Here is a 14,276-nt window from a genome sequence, read left to right as displayed (position 1 = left end):
CTCTGGCTGGAACCTACTCAGGGAAAAGAAGTATTTCCACTGTAAATCACCTAGTAAAAGAGCTTATTGAATGATTACTATGCAAACTATGGTAAGCAAATTGTGCTGAGTATATAATCTATTATCATTTCTCAGAGCAACCTTCACAATAGGGTCACTTGCTGTCCGTACAGTCTGGAAAGAGTCATGGAATGATCTGTCCAGTCTCAGAGCCAGCAGAGCTAGATCTTAGAACGAATTACACCTAAGTACCACACAATATTCTACTCTATTAATAGTAATCTAAGAAGTCGAAAAACTAAAGGCAAAGAAAGCAAAGGACAAGAAAAGAAATAAAGAGAAAGCTGGGATCCACCTTGGGCACAAAAGGTCTGCAAAGGTGTGAAACCTGCCATTATTTTTCAATCCCTCTGAAACAAAAAACAAGAATGTGGACATGTAGCAAGAAGGGGAGGTTACATTTTAGTGGATTTCAATAATCAGAGGGGACAACATTGTCTGTCAGAGGTCCACATGGAAGAGAATAGAGAAAAAGTTATTCTCCCTTATATAAGTTCCTTCCTTCCCCCTCATCTGTTTCTCGTGTCAGACATGGCAATAGGACTCAACCCCAAGAAGTCCTGCTCTTATTCACATCTTCCTTCCTATAGCTCTCACCCCTACAAAAGCTTCTAGTGTTGTATATTCAAAAGTTCCCAAGAGTTGGGGTAGGGGGAAGGGCAATTTAGAGTGATGGTGGAGAAAAAGAGACCGATCCCATGGTTCTTAGAGAACCATAAAAAGGTGCAGATTTACAGCTGAGGAAGCTAGTTCCCTCCATATCTTTTATAGACTCCCTCATTAAGAGCTCCCAGGTATGCAGAGAATGTCACAGCTTCAGGACAGGGAAAAGACTGGAGTCAGTTAACTGCATATGAATCCTAGATCAACTACACCAGGGCGACTGGGGGATAGGAAGGAAGGGTACTTGGATCCCAGATAAAGAACTGCAAGCCTGGATGCTTTTAAAGGGACTTACTATTTTAAGACTGAATTAGTAAAAAAGACATAGGCATCCTGAACGTTCATGCTCAAGAAGTATGCATGGAATGACTACCATGAGACAGGAAGAGGAGGATTTGGTGATCAGACTTGGAGGTGAGAGACTTATTGACAGAACAGCTGCTGGAACAGGATGAAAAAAGTTTTTAAAAATCCACAAATTGAGAAAAAACAGTATCAAAGATTTGGGGTAGTGAGTTGAGTGGGGAAAGAATGATTAAGCTTCAGAAAGAGAATCCTGGGGTAAGGCTGAATACCCTTTTGGAAGGTTTTAGAAGATAGAGACAAAGTGAAGAACACTTCTGAAGGACCCAGTGTTCTATTTCTTTACCTATTTCTTATTTTCCCATCCTTGGGTAGAAAACCCTTACTGAATCTATAATCTCTCTCAAGCTACAAAACAACTAATTTCCTGTGGTTCTGTTTTCAGAGAGAAATAGAGGAGAGAGAGAAAAGTTAGCCTCAAGATCAGGGCCTGGAGAAAAGAAAAGGCAGGCAAACAGAAGGGGCCAGAGGGAAGGGAGGGAAGGAAATGTTTAACCAGTGTTCCCTTTTGTTCACCTCTCCAAAATCAAATTGGGGCAAAATTCACAATAAATGGGCAATCTTTGCATCTGCTCTCCAAGGCACAGTTTTCCTAAAGCATCTAAACTTAGGTCCCTGCCCTACTCAGCAACCAAAGAGACTTTGTGGAAAGAGATTCTTGTTAAGAAGGGGATCAAACCATTACTTTTCTATTCTATTAATCACAAAACCAGACAGGTTATAGTAGAAATGGAAATAAGGAATTACACCACAGCAACACAGGATCTGATCAAGGTATCAAAGTCTTCAGGTAAGGTGCCAGGCTCTTAATTCTCAAAACAAACAAAAACCAACCTGATACAGATGTCCAGAAATAAAGATCAAGAGGAGAAACCCTACACCAACATACCCAAAAAGAAAAGTAGCATGTCTCAGACCTTGGTGAAACATTAAATGCAAATAGGCAGCCTGCTTGGAGAGAGTCAAACCTTTCTAAGTAGGAGGCTCAGCAAGGAAAACGGATTTTGGTAATATTTAAGAAACGCTGAGACTAAAACTGTATATTTCTGTAATGGAAGAAGACAAACTAGCACAGGACTCGATTAGAAAATAGAAACCAGGGTGCCCGAATGGCTCAGCCGTTAAGCGTCTGCCTTCGGCTCAGGTCATGATCCCAGGGTCCTGGGATCGAGCCCCGCCATCAGGCTCCCTGCTCCGCGGGAAGCCTGCTTCTCCCTCTCCCACTCCCCCTGCTTGTGTTCCCTCTCTATCTCTCCCTCTGTCAAATAAATAAACAAAATCTTTAAAAAAAAGAAAAGAAAATAGAAACCTCCAGGGGCACCTGGTTGGTTCAGTCGAAAATCATGCAGCTTTTAATCTCTTTATCTTGGGGTCCTGAGTTTGAGCCCCATGCTGGGTGTAGAGATTACTTACACACACATACACACAAAACTTAAAAAAAAAAAAAAAGTAGAGGTCCCCAGTCCACTGCTCATATTCCCAATAATCTAGACAACAATACTTAACACCTTTAACATCCTGTCATGCTTTGAAGCCCTACACTTTCTTCTAGCTCTGAGGCATACCCAGCCCATCTCCTTTCCTGAACTGCACAACCAACAGGGTCCTACATATTGGCCTTGGCTGAAACCAGACAGTATCTCACCAGGTCACTCTTGAAAACAGAGCCCTTCTGGACTCCATTCCATAACAGACTAGCAATCATCAGCCCTTATATTTATATCCTTTACACCTAAAACTCAGTGTTCCCCCTATTTTACCCCAATGGGTCATGCCAACCTGCCGAAGCAAAGATTCAGGGTGAAACTGGCCTCTTCATGGCGGACAAAAAGTATAAGGATGCCTGTGAGTATGAGAGAAGGGAATAAACAGGCCTAAAGGAACAGACTCAAATCCGTTTCCTTGTTCTCTTTTCTAAAGAATGAAGGCATTATGGCTAATTCCCTGTAATATTTGTCCCTGAAGCACCCCTTATCTGGTCTAATCTGGCTCTAAGAACCCAAAGGAGCACCTTATAAAACACATTGTTTTCTATTTGTTTTTTATTAACAAGCAAAATAATAATTAAAAAACAACAACAACAACCACCTTAAAGTTGGAACAGCAATGAGTCAAATTGCTGCTGAAGTTCCTGGATGTACCCAGGGTACATGCTCTCTCACTGCGAGGCAGAACCCAGGCACGTGACTGTGCATTTGGGTATACATATGACCAAGAAAAGTCAGAGAGATGGAAACCACTGGAGAACAGAAAGCATTAAGAGCTTTTCATCAGGCAATCCCAAAGCGCTCTGCCCTTTTCCTCTTCTTTGCCTGTGAGAAAGAAGGAAGAAGAAAAAAATTAGATTGCAAGACAACAGTGGCCTGGGTTCCTGGCTGCTTTAATCCAAACTCACATGAACTATCATAAGGTCCAAGGAGGGAAGACACAGGCTCACACTTGGCAGCCAGAGATTTCATTCCTGAATCTCTCTAGTTATCCAGTTAGAGTTGGGGAGGTTTGGTGGGAAAGAAGGGGAGAAGACTGCAGGGAGTAGGGGGTGGGGGAAGTGGAGGAAGAGAGTAATAGTAGATTCCTGAAGGAGAGAGGGCTACTCAGCCTTATATCGAGTTAGTCTGGAAACAATGGACTCTGAACAGACTGGGGAATCTTCCAGTCAGTGCAGAGATGGGAGATCTCAGAGGACAAAGGGTTGACTGATGCTATTTTTTCATGGAGAAGGTGAAGGGGATGCCTCCCTAGGCAGTAAGACCCAAGCAGGAACTACTCCTTGGACCTCCAAATCCAGAGAGAGGCATATAAATCTTCAGTGCCAACAGAGTAAATGGGAAGGAGGGGAGTCCTCAACATGGATCTCTTTAAGGGAGTCAGCACTGGAGAGAGGCACAAAATGAGAAGTGGGGGAGGAGAGAAAGACTTTTTGTTCTGGGAGTGCCTGAAAACAGGGGTGAGTCCTTCATCCTCATTCTAACCACTGCCCCCAGCAAAGAGGGGACTTTTTTTCTCTAAGAGAGGGAGGTAGGGGAGGGGCAGAGGGAGAAAAAAGAATCTTATGCAGGCTCCACACCCAGTGCAGAGCCCAAAGCGGGGCTCAATCTCATAACCCCGAGATCATGACCAGAGCCAAAATCAAGAGTTGGATGCATAACTGACTGGGCCACCCAGGCACCCAGGGACTTTTTTTTTCCATTCCATTCACACAGGAGGTATAATTTAGATTTAAAAAGAAAAGATGAGTGTGTTTAAGCCCAGCCCACTCTACCTGGATTACTGACACAATTCTTTGGAATCAAATAAATTAGTCATCTGGTTCATGTGAACTCCATCAACCTCTGAAGTTACTACTCCCTTACATGCACTGACTCTCCCAACAAAAGCTACTATTGTTGCCAACCAACAAAATCATCTGCCTTATCTTGGAGAAGCCAAATGTACTACCTTAGTAAAAACCTGACTGGTTCAACAGTTTCCTTGGCAAAGAGGGAATAACTTTACTAGAATTAAAACAAGACTTTAAGTTTACTTCTAGCTCATCCTGGCAAGTCAATAAGTAAGCTGATACTTACAACAGGTAATGTTTTATCCTGAATTAGTAGCACAAAGAATACAAAGTCTTTCAAGTTTCTTCCTTACTGGAGATGTAAACTGATCAAACTGCAAAATTTTCAGTGTTTATTTACAAGACTCGTTCTGATATTTATTCATAAAAAGACTTTATAAGATTTTGAGTGTGTGAGGTAACAGATTTTCAAAGGTCATCTCCAGGGCTGCCTGGCTGGCTCAGTTGGTAGAGCGTGCAACTCTTGAACAGGGTCGTGAGTTCAAGCCCCACGCTAGGTGTGGAGCCTACCTTAAAACAAACAGAAGCCATCTCCAGAAGTAGATGGAAAGAAGTAAATTTGGATTAAAGGAAGAAAGAACATTGCAAATGCTTCAACCACCCAAGAAATTTTTAGAGTTCTAAACATATTCACTATTTCAACTCTTCTTTATGTACACCACAGGTGACGCTTTAGGTCTCCATTATAGATACTCTCTCTTTTTTTAAGTAATCTCTATGCCCAACATGGGGCTGGAACTCTCAATGCCAGGATCAAGAGTCACATGCTCTACCAAATGAGCCAGTGCCGCCATTACAGATATACCCTTTTTTTTTTTAAGCTTTTTATTTATTTATTTGAGAGAGAGAGAATTAGAGGGAACACAAGAGGGAAGAGAGTCAGAGGGAGCAGCAGACTCCCTGCCGAGCAGGGAGCCCGATGTGGGACTCGATCCCGGGACTCCAGGATCATGACCTGAGCCGAAGGCAGTCGCTTAACCAACTGAGCCACCCAGGCGCCCTTATAGATATACTCTTAAATCACCAAATCAATGTTGTCTGTCAAAACTCTGAGTAGTCTTGCCAATGCTCAGGGTCTCAGTTAATGTGAGTTACTCCCAAGGAAGCTGGGATATGGATAAACACAAGTTTAAAAAAAAAAAAAGGCCACTTTTTCATTTAAGAAACTAGTTATAAATAAAGTGATAAGAACAAGAGGTTTCATTTGAGTCCATTGAGGTAATTCCAGAGGGGAGTTAGGCACAACTATACTTGTGTCTGAGTTGGATAAGCCTTCATTAAATGATCAAAGAAATATGGCTAGCAGATAATCAGAGACACTGCTACTTACTAAATATATGACAGGCTCTGTGTCAAGCATTTTACATAGTATCATCCCTTTTTACATAAAATAATTTCAAGTTTAAAATAACACTTCGAGGTAGGTATTTATTATCTCTACTTCCCAGATGATGAAACTGAGTCTCAGAGAACTGCCTAACTTGAAGTAATACTAAGTGGCAGAGTCATTTTTCAAATCCAAGCCTTTGTGATTCCAAATCTTGTGCTCCTTTCTAGGCTAAATGGCTCTAACACCGAATTAAGTACACTGATGGAATTCAATGTGGCTACTTTATCCAGAAAACAGATATTAAGCAAAGAATAAAAAGATCTTATTATTTGGGCACTTAAGAAGTAGGCCAGGGAAATAACATTTCTTCACCCTCACTTCCTTTCAAGAAAGGGCTCTATGAAGCACTCTAGGTATATTTTACCTCTGTATCCTCTGTGGTTCCTGTTCCAGCTGAACTTGTAACAATCCCAAATCGCTCCTTCCTCTTTTTCAGTTTTTCATCATCTTCAGACTATTCAGGGACAAAGAAAAGAATTGAAACAAGCTAGCCTCCCACTCATGAGATAAAAGAGAATGAAATTATAACTTTTTTTTTTAAGATTTTATCTATTTGACAGAGAGACACAACAAGAGAGGGAACACAAGCAGGGGGGAGTGGGAGAGGGAGAAGCAGGTTTCCTGCTAAGCAGGAAGCCCGATGTGGGGCTCGATCCCAGGACCCTGGGACCATGACCCGAGCCGAAGGCAGACTATGACTGAGCCATCCAGGTGTGCCTGAAATTATAACTTAATGGTCACAATATGCCAGCCAACCTTGTGCCAAAAAGTAAGGATCACACAAACAAAAAATAGGGACCTGAATAAGGAAGCATATAGTATGTTGTCCCTAAGAATGACTAAAAACGGGCTCCTGGGTGGCTCAGTTGGTTAAGCGTCAGCCTTTGGCTCAGATCATGATCCCAAGGTCCTGGGATTGAGCCCCACGTCAGGCTCCCTGCTCAGCGGGGAGTCTGCTTCTACCCCGCCTTCCCGCTCGTGCTCTCTCTCACTGTCTCTCTCAAATAAATAGATAAAATATGTATGTATTAAAAAAAGAAGAATTGGGGCGCCTGGGTGGCTCAGTGGTTAGGCGTCTGCCTTCGGCTCAGGTATGATCTCGGGTCCTGGGATTGAGACCCACATCGGGCTCCCTGCTCCGCGGGAAGCCTGCATCTCCCTCTCCCACTCCCCCTGCTTGTGTTCCCTCTCTTGCTGTGTCTCTCTGTCAAATAAATAAATAAAATCTTAAAAAAAAATGACTAAAAACTTAATTTTAAGTAGTACTTCAATATTCATAAGACACATGGAATCAAGAAAACATAAGAAATACCCATACAACAAATTTCTGCAGAAATTCTTGTGGTTCAGAGATATGGAACACTAAGGCTTCAGTAACATCTGAGGACAAAAGGTTGGTAAAAGGCACCCAAACTACTTGTTGAACACTGCTTACAAGTTCCATTTACTTGCCAAGGGATGGAAGGGAAAGAGGCCAGAGTGGTATTTCTGAAGAATGTACAAAAGAAAGCCAAGCATTATGAATGCCCAGCAGTGTCACAGAAGGCTCTGAATAGTTTGAAATGATTGGGGGGGGCTGGGGGGGGTGCAGAGGGAAGGGAGAGAATTCTAAAGCAGACTTCCCACTGAGTATGGAGCCCAATGCAGGGCTTGATCCCAGGACCCTGAGATCATGACCTGAGTCAAAATCAAGAGTAGGGAGGGGGGCTGGGTGGCTCAGTCAGTTAAGTGTCTGCCTTCAGCTCAGGTCATGATCTGGGAGTCCCAGGATCCAGCCCAAGTCAGGCTCCTTGCTCAGTGGGGAGTCTGCTTCTCCCTCTCCCTCTGCTCCTACCCCTGCTCCTTCTCTCTCTCACTCACTCTCTCAAATAAAATCTTAAAAAAAAAAAATCAAGAGTTGGACACTTAACCGACTGTGCAATCCAGGTGCCCCCCAAAAAACTATTCTTGTTTATAATAATCAGAAATTAGGGATGCCTGGGCGGCTCAGTCAGTTAAGTGTCTGCCTTCGGCTTGGGTCATGGTCCCAGGGTCCTGGGATCCAGTCCCACATCGGGCTCCCTGCTTGGTGGGGAGCCTGCTTCTCCCTCTGCCTGCCACTCCCACTCCCCCTACTTGTGCGCACTTTCTCTCTCTGACAAATAAATAAATAAAATCTTTAAAAAAATTAAAATAATGATGAATAATATTACAGTCACTAACATCTGGGTGCTCACTTTGTGCCAGGTACTGTACAAAGTTCTTTACATGCGATATCTCATTTACTTATTTTTTTTAGGTTTATTCATTTATTTATTTATTTTTATTAATCTCTACACCCAATGCGGGGCTTGAACTCATGGCCCCAAGATCAAGAGTCGCATGCTTTTCCAACTGAGCCAGCCAGACACTCCTCATTTACTTCTTATAATAATCTCAAACATAGTAGGCACTATGACATACAGAGTAGGTCCTACGACTAAACCCATTTCATAGATAGGAGACTTGCAGAAACTAAGTAACCTGCCCAGTCTCACAAGTAGTAAGTGGCAGAGAGCCAGGAATGGAATCCAGGACATTTTACTTATTTACCATCTCCTCAGGTATCTCACATAACCCTTTCTTTGGAAGAATAGTAGCAGAATGGAAGAAGTGCTTAATTCCCGAAGGAAAAAGGATCACTAGGATCCTTGGCTAAAGGCAGCTGTAAACTAGTTCGACCACTTCCATATCACTCCAATAACCTGCGTCAATGCTAGGACCCCATCCCCTTCCTACCATAACATATGCCCCCAGTTTATAACTATCTGGGATCTAGGGAAAGGACTCCAGTTTGTAATCCTGCACTAAAGATTTTCTCAACTGAATTTGTTTCTAATTTTGCCTAACTGCCTACTCCATCTGTTGAACTGTAATAAAAGAATTAGGAAGATTTCCAATGAACACAGCCCTCGTATATTTTTCCTTACCAAAGTTACTAGGAAAAGTTTTCTTTAATTTGTCTACCACCATTAAGATAAAGTAAGAGATAAATATGGAGCACTCAAAATGAGAATCTCTATAGACTATTCTAGATGAAATATTTCCATTTCACTAAGTCTCCAGGCCAAGCAGAGTGTTAGGAGTAATAAAAGGAGCATCCCATATCCTTCTTGAGGAAAGGCAGGACTAGACCCTATACTGCTGAACTACTACTACATACTTTTTTTAAATTAATTAATTTATTTATTTGACAGAGAGAGACACAGCGAGAGAGGGAACACAAGCAGGGGGAGTGGGAGAGGGAGAAGCAGGCTTCCCGCTGAGCAGGGAGCCCGATTGGGGCTCCTGGCATCATGACCTGAGCCGAAGGCAGACGCTCAATGACTGAGCCACCCAGGCGCCCCAACTACATACTTATTTTCATTCAGTTCAGAGGTAGGGTTATTTCAGCAAATTGAAATCACAGAGAGGGAGATGGTACTTTCAAAACCCAGATGTTTTTTCAGCACAAACCCTGGGGCCACTCCCTTCACAAATCTCATCACAAAGCCTATGTCTATTTAGAATGTGTGGGACAGCCTTTTCTCTGGTTCTCTATTTTGCTACAACCTGAAATAGGGATTTTGACTTCCAAATTAAATTTTCTGTGCTTCCTTTTGAGCTCAAAGGTGAGGAAAGACAGAGGGAGGAAAGAAGAGAGGGTACACTTCTCTAGCCACTAAGGCTAAGGTCAGAGAGTTCCCCATGAGCTTCCCTTTTTAATCAGACCTTTGGTGTCTCTCCTGGACATCCAGGCAGAGCATCTGCTACAAATCTACCAGGGTCTCTAGGGAAAAAAATACAATACAGATCCTCCCACCCCCCCTACAAACAGCCTGCCCACCCCTCACCCGCAGAGACCAGTGAGGGTTTTATTTATTTTGTGCATGCCTGCCCTTCCCTCCCTACCCAGAGCCCCTCAGCTTCCCTCCTAAAGCCTCTTTCCCCCTTGCCCTGCAGGGAAAGTGCACAACAGGCCCAGTAAATCAACACAGTTCTAATGATCTCTCTCACTTGACCCTTCTAGCGTGACGGTGTCGCATGGAAACAAACGTACAATAAACTTCACTCCATCTTTAGCTCCTTGCTGACAGGTTTTGATTCATGGGATGGTGAGACCCATCTGAGGGAAATTACCTCGATCAAAACGCATCTCTCTCTGCATTCATCAGGCCAATGCTCCCTCAGGCCATGCTCAAGTGCACAAATGGGGTTGTGCATCTGCAGGCAGCACTGACCCCTCTAGCTCACTGTCATATGCATTTGCAAACCTTTCCCTTCTTCAATCCTCCTCCACTTCCCTCCCACAACCCCTTAACCATTAACAAATCTTTTTTCTTCCCATGTATGCTCCTGTGTGGGAAGAACTGTGCTGGAATCTGGAGTGCCCTTATTTCCTATCAAGTGGAAACTCCTCAAAACATACAACCTGCATTCAAAACCAGAGGAGGAACCTGTCTTCATTGACTAAACACAGGCCTTGGATGTTCAGATTGATCCATTTACTTTACTTGCTCATCTTCTCACTCAAAATTTAAATAGCAAGCCAACTAACTGACATCAGTAACTTCAGCATACATAATCCTCCTATCTCCCAATAGCTGCCTTGTTTTTCTTTTTAAAAGTTCATGGATAAAAATGAGAAAAAGAGTTGTGCAAAAGAGGAGAGAGCCCATATACAAAGCACAGGATGGAAAGCAGAACATAATACAGCCAAATACCCCCATGAGTCACTATCACTGTATTTTCCATCATGGAATAAGATAATTCTTTTTTTTTTTTTTTTTTGGAATAAGATAATTCTAAACTGAGCTCTTCAGACAATATCTTCAACTTTTCAAATTCACTTTTCTTCTTGTTTCCCTTTCATATTTGGAAAATCCTCAGGCAACATAAAGCAAACAATGCCTGCTGGAGGAAAAGATTGAGACATTCAAGGCTGCCCCAAGATACAAATTACATGTGTGAAAGCACGGCTCAGAATATAGGGATTCATAAAAGTACTCAATAAATGGTAGCTATTATTTCTACTGCGACCTTTCTCCTGGTCTTTGAAATTTCAAAGTGTGAAAACACCAACAAAATTTTGAAGCTAACAATGTCATTCGTTCATCTTCTACATTAGAAGGAAAGTCATCAAGGGCGCCTGGGTGGCTCAGTCAGTTAAGTGTCTGACTTTGGCTCAGGTCATAATCTCAGGGCACTAGGATCAAGCCCTGCAAGGGGCTCCCTGCTCAGCGGGGAGTCTGTGTGTCCCTTTCCCTCTCCTTCTGTCTCTCCCCCGCTTGTGCTCTGTCTCTCTCTCAAGATAAATAAAATCCTTTTTTTTTAAAAGATTTTATTTATTTATCCGTCAGAGAGAGAGAGAGAGAGAGCACAAGCAGGGGGAAGGGCAGGCAGAGGGAGAAGCAGATTCCCCACTGAGCAAGGAGGCCGATGCAGGATTCCATCCCAGGACCCCGAGACCACGACCTGAGCTGAAGGCAGATGCCTAACCGACTGAGCCACCCAGGCGTCCCTCAAATAAAATCTTAGGAAAAAAGGGGGGAGTGGGGGGATGGGTTAGCCCAGTGATGGGTATTGAGGAGAGCACGAATTGAATGGAGCACTGAGTGTTACACGCAAACAATGAATCACGGAACACTGTATCAAAAACTAATGATGTAATGTATGGTGACATAACATAAAAAAAAAAAAGGAACAGATAAAGACGTGGTGCATATATACAAAGGAAAATTACTCAACCATCAAAAAGAATGCAATCTTGCCATCTGCAACAACATGGATGGAACTAGAAGATATGATGCTAAGCGAAGTAAGTCAGAGAAAGACAAAGACCGTATGATATCACTCACGTGGAATTTAAGAAAAAAACAGATGAACACAGGGGAAGGGAAGGAAGAATAAAATAGGATGAAAATTGAGAGGGAGGCAAACCAGAAGAGATGCTGAATTCTAGCAAACAAACTGAGGGCTGCTGGAGGGGAGGTGGGTAGGGGAAAGGGATAACTGGGTGATGGACATTAAAGAGGGCATTTGAGGTAATGAGCACTGGGTGTTATATGCAACTGATGAATCACTAACTAAGAAAAAAAAGCAAAGTCATCAAAAGTAGGTAAGAATCTTGGGGTGCCTGGCTGGCTCAGTCAGAAGAGCATGTCACTCCTGATCTCAGGGTTGTGAAATTTGAGCCCCACATTGTGTGCAGCAATTACTTAAATGAATAAATAAATAAAAGTTAAAAAAAAAAAGTAGGTAAGAATCAGACCCATTACCAAGACAACAAGAAAATTCCCATAGCTCTAAGGCAAGTAAGTATTTGGACTGATAAGTAGATTTAGGGTTAAAGTGGCAGAATAAGTAACCAGCCAACCACAGTCTTCTCCACCAGTGGTACTATTAACCATCTTCTCCTTCTGAAACCCTAAAAAAATCTATGCTGCCAGACTTTACTGATTTCATGAAACTTAATAATTAATGAAAAAAAAAATCTAGGTAATAATCCAAGGGAACAGAGCAAGGATCCAAACTCTAACTCTGCAGATCCAATCTTAGGTACTCTAAAGGTCCCAAATGAATTGCTTTCAATGAATTACAGACATCAGTTTCCACCAACATTTTAAGTAACACCATTAATCCATTCAAAATTAATCCATTCATCCACTAGTCATTCAAATATCCACTGAGTGTCTACCTTAGGTTAGGCACTATTCTGGCATTGGGAACAGAGAGGAATAAAACAAAGATCCTTAACCTCATGGGACTTATGAATTTAAGATTGAGTTACAATAAAGATGCATGCCATTGTTCATTGCATTATTGCATTATGAGGACCCATGGGGAAATCTTCTTTCTGGTCCCCAGATGTAGAGTAATTATGTTTTTGCTGAACAACTTGTAAGTTTTTATCTTCTCAACCCTGTGAATCACTATAAACACTTCTAACTGTTTTCCTCTTTCTACTGACAGCTCTAAAATTTGGAGCCATGGGGTGCCTGGGTGGCTCAGTCGGTTAAGTGTCTGCCTTTGGCTCGGGTCATGATCCCAGGGTCCTGGGATCGAGCCCCACATCAGGCTCCCTGCTCAGTGGGAAGTCTGCTTCTCCCTCTGCCTCTGCCTGCCGCTCTGCCTACTTGTGCTATCTCTCTGTCAAATAAATAAAATCTTTAAAAAAACAAATCTGGAGCTAAATGTGTAGTCTCTCTGGCAAGCGGTTTTGAAAATATTTGCTATTAGCCAGAAGTATTTAGGTGAGAGAGAAGTACTGAGGTAAGATCCAAAGACAAGGATCCAACACCCAGATCCCAAGGCAGAAACTTAAAAAAGTACAGTTAGTTACAGGGTTGCTGCTGGTCCCTTAAGAACTTATTCTTCTCTAAATATAATGGGATTAATTAAAAAATACTTCAGTACCCCAAGAAGGAAAAGGAGAGGGAAAGGAAGCACCAAGTTACTACTAGAAATTTTATTTTATTTTTTTAAAGATTTTATTTATTTGTCAGAGAGAGAGAGACAGAGAACACAAACAGAGGGAGCAGCAGAGGGAGAAGCAGACTCCCCGCCGAGCAGGGAGCTCAATGAGGGACTCGATCCCAGGCCCCCAGGATCATGACCTGAGCCGAAGGCAGACGCTTAACCGACTGAGCCACCCAGGCATCCCTATTACTAGAAATTTTAAATTAAGGACTCTTGTGAATGGTTTCTATGGCATATATACTGTAGCCAGGAATTAAGTCCCAAATGGAAGATCAGCTGCAACAACTGGCAGCCTGAACATCATAGATAGTTTCTAAAGTGAATGTTTCGTTCTATGGCAAAGAATTCCAAGGATAAGATCTCTACCCAAGATGGAGCAGACTGTAGCTTTGTTATCTTCCAAACCCAACCTGCTTCTTCAAGATACAAATTCTAGGGCGCCTGGGTGGCTCAGTCGTTGGGTGTCTGCCTTTGGCTCAGGTCATGATCCCAGGGCCCTGGGATCAAGTCCCGCATCGGGCTCCCTGCTCTGCGGGGAGCCTACTTCTCCCTCTCCCACTCCCCCTGCTGTGTTCCTGCTCTCGCTATCTCTCTGTCAAGTGAATAAATAAAATCTTAAAAAAAAAAAAAATCTCGGGAGAGCGGGCGGGGCCGGGTTCGGCGGCGTTCGGCAAGAACCAAAGTGAGACTGCAGACTGGGCGGGACTCAACAGGATCGAACAGCCATGCCCAAGTACTGCCGGGCTCTGAACTGCTCCAACACTGCGGGCCGACTGGGCGCTGACAACCTCCCTGTGAGCTTCTACAAGCTGTCCTAAACTTCGCCATTTGGAGTTAGAGCAGTAAAAATGAAACATCTCACTTAATGTCTGGAGGAGTTGTCATTTTGACACTGAGAAGCAACCCCAGTTGCTTCTGTCCAGGTGCAGAGCTTCAGGTGCTGACAGCTGCCACAGAACAGACTGGCCAGAACTCAATTATGTG

At 43.0% G+C, this 14,276-nt stretch overlaps 1 protein-coding gene across 2 annotated transcripts in view; it reads right to left on the bottom strand.

Annotated features, from left to right (window-relative positions):
• Window positions 1–3,110: 3,110 nt before the first annotated feature.
• LOC113921547 (SAP domain containing ribonucleoprotein) overlaps window positions 3,111–14,276 on the bottom strand; it is a 45,793-nt gene continuing 34,627 nt past the window's right edge. The window contains exons 10-11 of one of the 2 annotated variants that reach the window (XM_027592359.2): window positions 6,181–6,270; window positions 3,111–3,398 (exon numbers count right to left, since the gene is read on the bottom strand). In XM_027592359.2, coding sequence (XP_027448160.1) covers window positions 3,357–3,398; window positions 6,181–6,270 — 132 coding nt within the window. In that variant the 3' untranslated portion in view covers window positions 3,111–3,356. The remainder of the gene's footprint in view (window positions 3,399–6,180; window positions 6,271–14,276) is intronic. The other variant, XM_035729140.1, reaches the window with a different exon arrangement.

Source organism: Zalophus californianus, chromosome 9, assembly GCF_009762305.2.
Source record: "Zalophus californianus isolate mZalCal1 chromosome 9, mZalCal1.pri.v2, whole genome shotgun sequence".
Lineage (NCBI taxonomy): Eukaryota > Metazoa > Chordata > Mammalia > Carnivora > Otariidae > Zalophus > Zalophus californianus.
This window is presented reverse-complemented; position numbering and strand designations above follow the sequence as displayed.